Source organism: Fundulus heteroclitus, chromosome 22 (assembly GCF_011125445.2).
Source record: "Fundulus heteroclitus isolate FHET01 chromosome 22, MU-UCD_Fhet_4.1, whole genome shotgun sequence".
NCBI classification, from domain to species: domain Eukaryota; kingdom Metazoa; phylum Chordata; class Actinopteri; order Cyprinodontiformes; family Fundulidae; genus Fundulus; species Fundulus heteroclitus.
Genome location: NC_046382.1, coordinates 21309062 through 21322861, shown reverse-complemented (window position 1 = coordinate 21322861; position 13800 = coordinate 21309062). Strand labels below are relative to the sequence as shown.

The 13800-nt window shown below is 41.5% G+C and overlaps 2 protein-coding genes across 4 annotated transcripts in view; one reads left to right on the top strand and one right to left on the bottom strand.

Annotated features, from left to right (window-relative positions):
• Positions 1–13800, top strand: part of zdhhc16a (zinc finger DHHC-type palmitoyltransferase 16a) — a 22087-nt gene extending 8287 nt beyond the window's left edge. Inside the window, exons 1-11 of one of the 3 annotated variants that reach the window (XM_036126012.1) lie at positions 5035–5195; positions 7406–7663; positions 7898–8092; positions 8200–8288; positions 9365–9393; positions 9517–9650; positions 9817–9900; positions 10007–10092; positions 11555–11678; positions 13019–13089; positions 13185–13800. In XM_036126012.1, coding sequence (XP_035981905.1) covers positions 7430–7663; positions 7898–8092; positions 8200–8288; positions 9365–9393; positions 9517–9650; positions 9817–9900; positions 10007–10092; positions 11555–11678; positions 13019–13089; positions 13185–13287 — 1149 coding nt within the window. In that variant the 5' untranslated portion in view covers positions 5035–5195; positions 7406–7429 and the 3' untranslated portion in view covers positions 13288–13800. Of the gene's footprint in view, positions 1–5033; positions 5196–7405; positions 7664–7897; positions 8093–8199; positions 8289–9364; positions 9394–9516; positions 9651–9816; positions 9901–10006; positions 10093–11554; positions 11679–13018; positions 13090–13184 lie in introns of those variants that run through there. The other 2 variants (XM_036126013.1, XM_036126014.1) reach the window with 2 other exon arrangements.
• mettl18 (methyltransferase like 18) lies at positions 82–4748 on the bottom strand. The gene is made up of 2 exons (XM_021307518.2): positions 4543–4748; positions 82–1212 (listed from the first exon to the last, which is right to left on the bottom strand). Exons 1-2 carry the CDS (start codon positions 4645–4647, stop codon positions 265–267), a joined length of 1053 nt encoding a protein of 350 aa, XP_021163193.2. The 5' UTR covers positions 4648–4748; the 3' UTR covers positions 82–264.

The following is a 13800-nucleotide window of genomic DNA, read 5'->3' as shown; positions in this document are numbered from 1 at the left end:
AAAAACTTTGAAATTATTTTTTGCAATATTAATATAAAAGATGTTGTTGGTGAAGACAAATAAGATTTCAATTTATTCAGACAGATAAAAGACTATTTTTTTTATAGTTTGCAGAGAGAAATCTGCATCGGTCGGTCACATCTTTACAAAAATCAGTGATTGGAAATTGGCCACAAAATCTCCGACCAGTGCATCTCTAGAAAGCACACAAACGTTTTTCCACCCAAGGATTCAACGCCTAACATTTTCTTGGACGTGTCTCGGTCAATTGTCCTTTAGCTGTTTAAAGCGCAGCACCACTACGTGTCTCTGCAGGCCTTCCGCTCCGTCCCACAGGCGATCCAGCTGGAAAACGCCCCTCTGCTCCACAAACGTCTCAAACAGATGCAGCCCACCGCCAACGCCAAAGTAGTGTGATTTGGTTGCCAGGTACACCAGGCCGCTGGGTGCCAGCAGCCGGTGGAGCGTTTCATGCAGGGCAGGGTAGTGGCAGGTGTTGTAGATGGTCTCTGAGGTGAATATAATGTCAAATTTGGGCTGTGATTCCTCCTTTAGGACCAAAGGAAGAAACGTCCTCCAGTCCCCGGAGTAAAAACGGCACCTCCTCATTAACGGATGCTGGGACAGGTCAGCTAATCTTTTCTTCGGAGGTGGGCTGCCGGCATTTGAATCCTCTTTCGCAACGCAACTGTCGTCTTCTTTTTTCCCCTTCCCCTTTTTCTCGCCCTCTATGTCGTCGTCATCGTCTTGGCAGTTCAGGATCACATTTGGCACCGTGAGCTGCTCTATGACTGTGCTGTTGTAATCTTGAAAGAGGACGTGCCGGGCTCCTCTCTTTAGGGCCAGGATTCCCAGCAGCCCCGCTCCACAGCCCAAATCCAACACCGCTCTCCCGCTGAACGTTTCGCCCTCTTTCTCCATCAGCTCCAGGACGTCGTAGGTGCACTCCCACACCTTCAGGCCTCCCTCGTACACGCCGGAGATGAGATCAGAGTTCTTCTCCTCCCTGCGAGAGAGGATTTTCTCCCCGTCCTCCCTCTCCGAGGCCGTCCTCTCGAAGACGGTCTCGTTGAGGAAGTGCAGGGCGGGAAGCGCTCCGATGGTAACCGTTTCAGCGATGGCGTCAGTGAGGAGGAAGTGGGGGTCAGTAGGAGGAAGGTGCTCTTTGGCCTCCTTTACTGGACCGGCTGGTGTCTGATCCTCGTGTTCTGCCTGCAACAGAAAGCGGCATGCGTCAGGGAAATAAACGAGCCGTGTGCTCGGGGGGTTTCAGTCAGAGACGCTGGGTTTGCAATTCAAATAAAAAGAATCTAAAAACCCTATTTGGAGATTTTTGACATGAGTAATGATCAGGGTGTTTTTTTTGTTTGTTGATCACAAGCTTGACTTTGGCCTGTTTGTACCATCCAGGTCACCGTGAAATCATGGCAGCAAATTATGGCGATTAAAAACATTTAAAAAATAGAAAATAAAAGAAAACAATTCAGAAACAAAGTAGGGACGCACCGATCAGTCGTCAAGGGGACCAGTACTGGCCTATTTACCAAGTGCATCAAAACTAAGAACTCCCACCGTTTTCAGTCCACAAACGCAACAATTACCTTTGATGTATTTTTTTCCGGTTATATAAAAATCCTTAAAACATTAGGGGCACATAGCGTGACGCATAGCTGTGGGCCTCGTCGTAATTTGTTTGTTTTTCCATTCTTCTTCTGTATTCAAACCTTCGATTATCACTATCAAAAGAACATTTCCCCCTTTTCCCTCCTTATAGTTCTGAGAGGAAAAAAAAAAAAAAAAAACGGAATTAGTCAAAATAATACAAGAAAACCAAAAATCAGGATCGCCGTGAAAATATATGGCACTTCTGTCAAAAGGCAAGCCTCAATACTAAAGGGGACATTTATGTAAGCCGTGTTTTAGAAGGCTCAGTACGTCTTAATTTGCGGTACATGATGAATAATTTGGGCCGGCGTGGTTATTGGTGGAGTTTTTCTTCTCATGTCAGCTTTCTTTCTTTCTTTTTTCCCTAATACTCTAAAGATGACATGATGACAAAGCTGGCTGACTGCTTGCTAAACTCGAACATGAGACTGTTACCCATCAGCCTTGTGACTCACTACGTGACTTTAAAACGCTGCTCGCCGATGTCATGTGGATCACACCCACAGGCACACAACAATTCTGGTAACAAAAAAAAAAAAAAAGAAAAAAAAAAAAGAGAAGAAAGCTTTGAGCTTGCCTCAGTACTTTAGCGTCTGACACAGCCAATAATGATTCACCTAGTCTCCCATCTCTTGAACCCTTTGTTGATGTGACGCTCCTATTAAAGGATAATGAACTAACGCTCTCTAGTGGTGAAGATCTAACAGCTCCTCGCTGACTGTTTTGTTTCCGGTTGTACGGGAACTAAGGCATCTCCGATAACATACAGAAGATTTTGATTTAAATATCATGTTTTAAATTAAGAGATCTGTTAAAGAAGCAAAACCCCATTTTTGTCTAACATCATAATTAACAGCAGCCATTGCCAACGGCGGCATTAATTAGCTCAGATTTTTCTACATCTCCACTAAATCACTGACCTGGGCTTTTTTAAATCCAACCCCAAGACGTTTTGTTCAGGAAGGCTTTTAATTCCCCTCACCACAGTGGCATGTTATTCAAACATTCTGACTTTTACTTATTCTTTCATCAGTTTTATTTGTGTTATTCTGTTTTTAAATAATTTTTATAATTTTATTGGAAAGCACTTTGGTTGTCTAGTTGACTATCTCGATGAGGGAAGGGATTTTTAAATGTCCCTTTGCTCATCTAGATAGTGTAAAAGCTAAGAAGGGCTTAAAGCATTTGATGTAAAAATCAAATGAACCGCCAATTTAAAGCTTATTTCTCACTTTTGACTCCCTTTTCAAGTATTAAGATAAATACAGTTAAGCAAACAATTAGGGTACCCGATGCGTTGGTGTGTTTTTAAACAAATTTGGACATATGCATATTTAATAGTAATTTTAACAGTAAAGAAAAATTCAAGTAATATCAATAAACAATAAAAACTGAAGAAAATACAATTTACAATGTTCTGTAAAATATAAAAAACTATAAAAAAAAAAACAAAAAAAGCGAGCCTGAACACCAATGGCGAGCTCAGAAGAGTTGTCTGAGGCCTTTAGAAAGAAGACTGTAGCACCGTATGGGTCTGGTAAGGAATTTAAACGTCTTTCAAATAGTTTGACACTTCAGTCAGTCCCATGTTTGGAAAGTACTGGTAGAGATGGAAAGGTCCGGTTCAGAGTCAAATTCCAGATCTTCTTTTCGTCTTAAATGCTGTGGGGTGAGCTGCAGCTGGTCATTCATGCCAGAAATCCCCAAACATCTCCCAGCTCTCTGCCACCCATCCAAGGATGGGTGGCATCCGAGGATGCATGAATGCATATTTCATGGAGTGTCCTGAATTTCCCCCCACATGATTGTAACATCCTTATTTTCATCACATTGTAATAGGAAAAGTTATAGGACTGAGAACAGTTTTTTATGCAATGGTATGTCAACTATTTTTCATTCAAAGCAACAAGGCTGTCAATAAAAAAATATTTACACAGGCAAAGGGTAGATACTTTTTGTCCTTGTGTTAAAACAAAAACATCCAGTCCTGCATTTAAATTTGTCAAAACAAACAAACAAAAAACCAGAATCACACATGTTGGAGGACGCCCACTTCATAGTCAGACAAGACAACCATGCATGCACAGACTCCTACCTAAGCTGCAATTCCCAGCAGAATGACTAACCTAACGTGGATGTTTTTAAGAATGTGGGAGAATGCTAGAGTACCCAGACAGAACCTTCACAGAAAGACCCCGGCCAGATTTGGACACAGGACCTTCTTACTGTGTAGCAGCAGTACCAACAACCATAGACATTTATATACTAGACGCCTCATTGGCCGGGTTCTGTCTATGCTGCGGATGAGTCAGAGCATCCGCCATGTTGAATGTGGCAAATCTGCTGTTAGACTCAGCCACTCAAACAGTTTTAGAGGGACTTTAATCTCAGAATATATTTTATTTGTAATTTTTTTGTTGTTGTAATATTATGAGTTTATTTTCGCATCCCTTTGGCTTCATTCTCCTGACTTTATTCTCGTAAAGAATAAAAATAATTCAAAGAATCTAACTTGGCCCCATTACTCCAGGTCAGGACTAAAATAGTTCTGCAAAGTGTGACTATTCTGCAAATGTTCCCCCTTAACTCTCATAATATGACGTTTTGGAAGTGGGAGTAGACCAGCGAAACAAAAGTTGTGCAGCAGTCTGATTTCCACATCAGCTAATTTGTCATGGCCAAATTAGGAAGAAAAGAAAACAAACCAAAAATCAAGAGTATAGTAAACTGCAGCAGAAAAGCCTTTTAGCCCGGCGCTGAAGCAGATCCTACCATCGTTTTCATGACATCTTGCACCACTACTCGTTCTGGGCAACCAAAATAGACCGTAATGTAAGACATCAGAACATAAGATTGATGAACTAAAACATTACTCACGTATTCAGCATCATGGTCTCTCCTTTCGCTTTGCCGTTTATTTCCACCCGTGTCTTCGGCTGTGTCTGTTTGCGCTGAAACGTCGAAGTTGAAACAAAACGACATTTTATGACTGAAGTCAACCACGACAACACAGCTAGCTACTAGACGTGGACACGCGACTACACATGCTGACGTCCCCGGGAAGACTTCAACTCCCACAATTCCTCTTTCTTCTTCTTCTTCTTGAAATTTAATGGCGGTTAGCAAAAACGTTAGGTAAGCATTGCCGCCACCAACTGGTACTTCCCACAATTCCAGAGACAAAACGACCCGTTTTATATTGTTTATTAACTTAACATACTAGTTCTGCAGCCGTTTGAGGTAATTCTGTTTTTTAAAGATACAAAAAAATTAAACAGAAATTAAAATTAGTGACGACGAGCAAAAGCAGCAGTAAACGTAATGCCCACTTCCTGACTCGGGGAACCGTGATGCATCGCGGTAACGCAGGAAGCGCATGCGCAGTAGCTCCGGGTCAGGATTCAGCTGTTAACTGTGACAGGTCCAGGATCCCGCTGCTGCTGTAGGATAGCGACAACTCCGCTTTATGGTGACTTTAACCATGTCCTCCACAGGGGTTAGCTCAGCCAGCCCCTCCGCTCCATAACCAGGTAAGCGTTACAATTCTCCGCCGAACGTGTCGGTAAGAGTCACCGGGGAGCCGGAGCACACGCTGTCTGCTGTTGCAAAGCTGTCCGTGACATCCAGACAAAAGGGATTTTGGGAGCGCCTTAATGTCGCAGAGAGACAGTTAAGTGGCGGCGTGAATTATGCACCGCTGACTCTGCTTTCATAAGGTGCTCTGCGGGTGTTTGTGGGAGATCCTGCCACTGACTGATGAGGGGAATCTGTTGGTGACAGAAATCTGCTGCCCCCCCACCCCCCTGACCGCTGACTCTCACCTTAGCTAGAAGAGCCTCCACCCAGACTCCACCTTGTCCGGAATGCAGTCAAACCAGGCTGCTTCTGCCGCTTTGTGGACGCGAACAAACGGGTGCTTTATTCTCTGCTCATAATTACGTGTGTTAGGGTTTATAACTGTCCCTGTGATCGCTGCTCTCTCCCATTGTGCAGCCTTTAGAGTGCCGGGCGTGGGCTGATGATTGGTCAGGTGGGCTCCAACTGTAATTGTTAAATGCATCAAACGTGAGTCTCATTTACCAGGTAGAGGTCCTAATTCATTCTCACGAGTTTGAGGGAGTTTTATTGTGTGCTTTTAATTACCTGTCCTCCAGAAACAAAGCCCAGCATGATTTCTGTTTCCGGGTGTCTTCATCTACCTGTCCTTAAGGCCCAGATTCCTCCCCCCCCCCCCCCCCCCCCCTCTGTTAGTAGGAGAGATGTACATTTAAAAAGCGGCCCTTTTTGCATACATTGCTTCTGCGATGGCTACAGCAGTTCACTGTATTGGGCAAGCATTTTCTCTAATGTGTTGGCTTCTTAAACTGAGGCAGTGATATACTTTACATGGGGTGGTTCGTCTTTTGGTCCCGTGCAAGCTGATTTTCAGATATCCTACGGATCTTGCAATAAAAGGTTCTCGCAGTAGGGCACCCTTGAGTAAAAAACAAACAAAACAAAAAAAAACATAAAAAGATCTAACTTCTTTTCATTTTGAGCAACATTTGTCCTCACTGCTGCAGAAATGGTTCAACACTGGGATTGTTGTTGTCCATTATTGTGTCACTATCGAGTAACGCTGGTGGAATAACGGAGCATTTCAAAACTGTTTCCTGAAAGAGAGGCGAAGGTGTACAACAACAGGCGAAGGAGACACAGCACTGCATTCATACACGTCACACACCTGTAGAAAAACCCCTGCTCACTCCCCCTCTTCCTCTTCCCTCCAATTTAAAGGGCTTTAAACCGTAGAACCAGTATGATGGGCAGTTTGAGTGTTTTTGTGGATGCCCTTTGATTCTCAGGGTTCCCACGGGTCCTTGAAATCCTTGAAATGTTTGTGAATTTGAAAAAATAAATTCAAGGCCCTTGAAAGTTCTTGAAAACAGCCAAAAAAAACACCTTGTCCTTGAAAGTCCTTGAATTTTTTTGTGGGGTTGAAAGTTCACACGGATGACGACTCATGTGTCATTATTTTACTATCACATGATCTTTTGAAATTATGTTGATTCCGCAGACTTTTAATTTGCAAAAGTACGTTTGCTCTTCTTCGTTAGTTGGTAGGTTATGGTTTAGCCCTACGTGCGTCCAATAGGTTACATTCATGCAGTGTTGCCAACTCAGCGACTTTGTCGCTATATTTAGCGACTTTTCAGAGTCCAAGTCAAAAACTAGCTTAATCAAAGATGAAAGTAAGTGAAACAAATTGATATAATTCTGAATATCTCAATGCTGCACTTTTTTCCATAAAATTCCATGAAGCGGTAGGTTAATGTACATCTTATATGTAATGTAGTATGGCATAGCCATGTACTGTGGATATAAATGTAGGCTATGAATATGATCAATATCAATGTAGGCTATAAATTAAGTCCACTTTCTTGCATTGCTTCTGACCCAACAACTTCTATGCCATTTAGTCTTTTATTGAATTTGCATTGTATATGATAACCTATTCAGCGGTCACAGTAGGTAAATGCCGCCACGTGTGGTCCTTGAATTTGAGGAAATTGGTCCTGGAAAGTCCTTCAAAGGTGCTTTAATTTAATGTTCACCAAGGTGTGGGAACCCTGGCTTCTGTTAACTGGCCAAATGGCTAATAAACTGTGTGCAGGGAGAATAATACTCAGCCAAATATGGCAGAAGCATTAGACGTCTGTGCAGGTAGACTTATCGGCGTGTCTTTCTGTCGTCTCTCCAGGTGTCTCCTCATTACAAATGCAGGATGCGGTGCAGTCCCGGCTCCGTGCTCAACCTGCTGCGCAGCGGGCGCCTGCGGTCGTGCGTCAGGCGAGGGAGGAACAGACTCCCGCTGTGGCTCAGGAAGATCTGGCTCTACGCGCGGCTGCTGGTGCAGTCGCTTTGCTTCAACACCCTCACCGACTCTGATGTGGTCTTCGACTCCATCTTTGAGCCGGTGTTTTGGACCGTGGACTACGTCACGCGCTGGTTCGGCTTGGTGAGTGCCTTTGTGAAGACTTCTCTCTGGCCCCTCTTGGAAAAAAAAGCATATCAGGCCATTTCTTGTCTTGGACAATGCGCCCGTGTTAATAATAAGTCGTCATTATTATTATTTTCAAAGGCAAGTTCTCTGAATATGTGTAACACCGCTGCAGTGAATTGTTTCATTCATGAAAAACAGCAGTTTTTCATTGTTTGTCCCGTTTTTTTTTTTTTGTCTTACGTTTCTCAGTTGTTTGTTTGCCTGGTGGTGATACTGACCTGCTCCATTCTGGCGATAGCCTACATGGTGCTTCTACCTCTGATCTTAAACACGTACTCCCCGCCGTGGATAGCTTGGCACATTTGTTACGGGCACTGGAACCTCGTCATGATCGCTTTTCACTACTACAAAGCTGCCAAGACTTCCCCTGGTCACCTCCCCACGGTAAGATATGAAATCTGCTTCTCAGCAGCAGAACCAGTTGCACTGCGTTTTATCCCTCTGCAGATAAAAAAAACAAAAAAACAAAAAACCCGTTCTGTTTCTTGTAGGAAAAAAACGACCGGCCGTTTGTGTCGGTCTGTAAAAAGTGCATCATGCCTAAACCAGCGAGAACACATCACTGTGGTATCTGTAACAGGTGGGCGACTGCCTTTACTCCTCTACTTCTTTTATTTTCTTAATAAGTAGTCAGAGTTTTCTTTTTTTTTTTTTTTTTTTGGTACCAGTCATGCATAATCACTGCCAAATGTTTGTGAGAAAACTTTATTCTGCTGTTCCACGTCTGGTGAGACTAATTTGAAACCTGGAGCCGCTGTGCATTTGTGAGAATATCATTTTATTGAAATGGTGTTGATTTTAAATTAGTTTCTTCTTATTTTTTATTCGTTTTATTTAATATTCTGTATTTTATTCTTAATTTCTATTTATTTTTTAATTGTTTGTACTTATTTTCTAAGCATTTTTCTTAATTTTATTTACTGTTCTTAGGGCTGGGCAATACACCACGATTTAGAAAAATACTGAGATTATTTTAAAAGAGATATAAAATGAGACTATATCGTTTATATGGAGATGGTCTATACTGCATTATAATTAGACATTTATTAGATTAGATTAGATTCAACTTTATTGTCATTACACAGTTACAGGTACAAGGCAACAAAATGCAGTTTAGGTCTAACCAGAAGTGCAATAGCAGGAAGTGCATGATAAACAATGGTTCCATAAGTACAGAACATGGGTTTTTACTGAATAAATATAGAGATGTATGCTATTATAGACAGAATTTTACTGATAGATTTGTCCTATGAGTATAATATATAGATAACTAGTGTTGTGAACTAAATTTACAGCTGGATATGTACCGAATATAGTATAGTATACAGGTGGGTATTACTACCCACCTGTATACTATACTATATTCGGTACATAATATAGTATGTATTCCAGTAGGTTATTTTTCAGCTGTTTCTCATATTTATCTACTTGCCTGTGAGACATTTGGGATAAAGATCTGATTCAGAGATGCCTTTTTATAATTACTTCACCAAAATAAAAACATGTTGAGATAAATAGCACATATCAGCATTTAGCCAAAAATATCAAGATATTGTTTTTTGTCCATATCCCCCAGCTCTAACTTTTTTTGTTTATGTCTGACTTGGTTACTTATTTGTAAAAAAAAAACTAACGCTCTTCTTGTTGTCCTTGCAGGTGCATTCTAAAAATGGACCACCATTGCCGTATCCTTTGTCGCTTTTATCTCCACTGGGTTTTACAAGCTTTGTTTCGGAAAGCGCAACCGGTTGCTGAAAAAGTGTTTGTGCCGTGCTGTGTATTTGTTTTCCTTAACATCGGCCCGTTAGCCTGGCTAAATAACTGCGTGGGTCACTTCAACCACCGCTACTTCTTCTCTTTCTGCCTCTTCATGACCCTGGGCTGTGTCTACTGTAGCATCAGCGGCAGAAACCTGTTCCTCGACGCGTACAACGCTCTTGAGGTGAGGCAGCCGGCCCGCTGTTGCCTTCGGGCCCGCTTGCCGCTTCCGCCTTGTAATCCTTGCACTCTTCTTAATTAGTTTTTTATCGGTGGGGTGGACGTTTTACTGTCGCTGTCATATTTCTGTCTTTCACGTCTGGATTTGGGTTTGTGGGCTGTTCCTTTAGCGCTTTAAGCATTCGGATTTGGAAAAGCCGGGGATTCCTGTAACAGGGATGGGACTTCTTATAGGGCTTCTCCCATCTGGCCAGGTAATATCTCCACACAAAAAAAAAGGCAACGATCGAGCTAAGCTGTCTTTTCTTTATTCATTTGATGGATGGTTAATATGTACCTTTCTTTTTCTGCTTTGGGAAGACCAACTTCCAGACCGCTGCACCTCCATACACCTTAAAGGAAAGGATGATTCACAAGAGCATCATCTACATGTGGGTTCTCACCAGGTAAACAAACAAAAAAGGTGTTTCATTTATATTGTACTCTCAGTTAGGGCTAAAACAGTGCCTTAATGATTTTAGGACCTCAGTAACTAAAATTCCTCGAGGGAAACTGTCTACCTCGAGGCTACGTCTTCGTCTTCGGTCTTCTGGCCAGGTTGTAACCTGTGTTGCATACTGCTCTCACCTTCACTAATGATAGCCTACGCTGCTGGTATGTGGACGCCAAACGCAGTTATCAGCCAAGGAGGGGGACATTGGGGGGCAAAAAGAGGCACAGAGAAAACGACAAAGTGTCAAAAGTGTGGGATCACTTTAACCCAGGGGTGTCCAAAGTGTGGCCAGTGGGCCATTTGCGGGCACCGGACTGATGCGTTGCGGCCCCCAACTGCTATGCAAGAATGGCTTCAGCAATTATCACAAGTGGGGGATGCAGATTGAGGCTTTTTATTTTTAATCAGGGCAGAATTATTACAGACAAGTTTGAAATCTTCCAACTGAAAACGTTAGGTATGACACAAAGTTTTTGTCCTTTAAAAACCACACTTTTTCCGTTATCTTGAAATAGGGCTGGACGATATAGAAAAAAAGCATATCGATAAATTAGAAATCATATTGATCGATATGGATAATTATCAAAAAAAAATTCTAAATATAAATTTCTAAGTGCAGCCCTGGCCATTTTATGCTGTTGCTTAATGACCTATTTTTAAATAAATGGATTCAAACACAACCCTTCATTCAACCGATGTTTTATGAAAACTGTAAGTGTTAAAAAAGAAAAAAAAAGAGACACATGTTCTCTGAACCCTCTGAAGGCTGATGGAGCTTTTCTGGGTTTGTGATTGGTTGGGAGGATGCAATGACTGTAGTATTAACCTACATGATAGGCTAGAATGCGCTGTTCTTTTATTTAACTTTTTATTGACCCCGTTTTTTATATTGAACCATACGTCTATTGATCGATATATATCGTAAATGATTTATCGTCCAGCCCTATCTTGAAATTCATTTAAAATATGGCCACATCTACCTAATGACTTTGACTCAAATTGCAGACTTTGGCGCACCAAAATCTGCTTCTGATTCTTTTATTAAAACTGACTGAATTCAAAAAGTGTTTTCAGAGAAAGGCCGACCCAGTTCCCGTTCCCACTGCTGAGAATAGAGAAAAATAATTTCTCAGTTTTTTTTTTTTTCAGTCGAGCACAAAAGAATTTGCAAACTGGGATTTACGATGATTTACATATCCTTTTCCTACAGAAAATCTGACTCTTTTGTTTAATTACAACATTGCATGCACCTGTTTTGTGGCGCAATAAAAAAATAAAATTAATTAAGCGATTCTATTGTTTGGCCCTTGTTTGTTTTAAATGTAAGAGAACAGAAAGCGGCGCAGTAGCTTTCCTGCATATCTGAGTTGGCCTTCAGCTGAAGAAGAATTAAAATGTGTGTTTTGCTTTCGCAGCACAGTGGCCGTGGCGCTGGGAGCGCTGACCGTTTGGCACGCAGTTCTCATATCCAGAGGGGAGACGAGCATTGAGAGACACGTTAACAAGAAAGAAGGACAGAGACTGGCAGCGTGGGGAAAGGTATTTAATTAAAACTGAGTTTAGTTTGATGCTGTGAAATGGTATTTGCCTCTTGATTTCTTATGTTTTGTCTTTTTTCTCACATATAAATGTTTCTGCTTGTCAAACTCTTTTTAATGTCTGACAAGATAACCTAAGCAATTACAAATGCTGCTTTCAAAAGAACAATTTCATTTATTAAGGGGAAAAAAAGATGTCCCACCAACACCTCAACCCCCACTTTAATAATTAAAATCATGAATTCACAGTAATGAATAACATATTTTAGGAAACCTGAGTTTGCTTTGAGTAGCCACGCCGATGTGTGAGTCATTGCCAGAAATCACTTAAATAGGGGAGTGGTGGCCTACCAGGGCGCTTATGTTCCAGGAAGGCTGCGAGTTCCCTGGTTTTAATCCCACAGACTGCATTCTGGACCTCTGAGTAAGACCCTTGGCCCGAGAATACTCCCTCTGCTGCTCCCTAAAAAGGGATGGGTTAAATGCAGAGGACGCATTTCAATGGAATGTCCAAAAGTTGCAATGACATGTTAAGATGATTATTAAAAAATAGAACATGTTTGACAACATGAATTAGGCTGAAAGATCTTTAAAAAGCAAAACATCACGCCTCGATGGAAAGAAATTCAAGAACAGATGAAAAATGAAGTCATTTACATCTATCAGGCTATAAAGGATTTTAATAAATCCCTTTCTCGGGTTTCAGCGAACCGCTGTGTGCGCCAAGAGGACATCGGTAACTCAGGGTGTCACAATAGAGCCTGGATAAAACAAGTCTGCGAAAGTTTGACCTGTTGATCTGTGGTGTAAATGACTCACTGCTAGTTATTCATATGCTTGATAGCAGTTGTTGCCACCATGAGTTGCGCAGCCATTTATTAGATTTTTAACTTTTTCATATAGGGCCAGGTTGGTTTGGACAGTTTCTTCCCTTTATTAATGAAATCCTAATTTAAAAACTGCTTTATTACTCATTTACTCTTGTTATATTTGTCTGATATTAAAATGAATTTGATGATCTTAAACACTGAAATCTCACTAAAGAAAGGCAGATCAGAAGGAATCTGTAAGGGGGCAAATGCTTTTTCACCGAGCTGTGCTCTTGGTCTGGTCCCGAATCCCCATCAGTACTAAAAGCTTATTGGGGGGGAAAAAAAAAACGTCATAGTTCAAATCCAACCCAAATTCCTAGAAAACTCCTGTTTAAGTCAACAAAACATAACCTAGAAATCACAAAACCTCAATGGTGAAAGTAAAATGAAAGGTTTCCTATTAAACTGCCTTTCAACCTTTTAATTGTTTTTTTAAACGCTTTCTTTCTGTTTCTAATCGTTTCTTCAGGTTTACAGAAACCCTTTCAACTACGGCAAGCTGAACAACTGGAAAGTCTTCTTAGGCGTGGAGAAGAGAAGGTGCGTTATCGCCGTCTGCACAGACTTACCACTCAGGATCTTATCTTTTGTCTGTGAGCCGAGCTGCAACGCTTCCTTTTGTCTCTTGTGTGCAGTCACTGGGTGACGCGCGTCCTGCTTCCCTCCGGACACCCCCCACACGGCGACGGTTTGACGTGGGACATCCTGCCAGTGAGAAAGGACTTGATACCTGTGTGACAGGCTGGTCCAGCAACCCCCGTAGCCCGGGAAAACATTCCTCTGGCAACCCACCGTATCCAGCCGGCTCGCAGGATCCCCACTCGGCAGCTCCACTGAGGAATATCAGCCTCCATTACTTAGGACAGGGATTGCAGACGCATTCTCAATATAAATATATCTTGCAATCTGACTTTACTTGAGACTGAGCATTATGTTGATATGAGTGTAGAATAAAAAAAAAAGAAATCACGTTTACTGACTGAATTATTTGTTTAAAGATTTTAAAGGTAAAACGTTTTATTTCATTTCTTTTTTTTTTTGCCCAATCTCTTTTGTATTTAAAATAGTATGGAGAGAAAAAAGGAGACACACTAATGCCAAAAAAAAGTGGTTTATCTTTATCCCTGTGTTTTCCATGTTAATTTATCACACGCTACTCCTAATAGTAACATTGGATTCCATTTAAACCCAGTATCCTGACAATGTTATTTATCTGTATTTTGCATATGGTAATAAAACCTTTATTACTTT

Bases quoted from the DNA above. Each gene is read 5' to 3' on its own strand.
- mettl18 (XM_021307518.2), bottom strand. From the start codon at position 4,647: ATGTCGTTTTGTTTCAACTTCGACGTTTCAGCGCAAACAGACACAGCC. The intron at 1,213-4,542 runs GTGAGTAATGTT...TTTCTGTTGCAG, and splicing joins GAGACCATGATGCTGAATAC to GCAGAACACGAGGATCAGAC.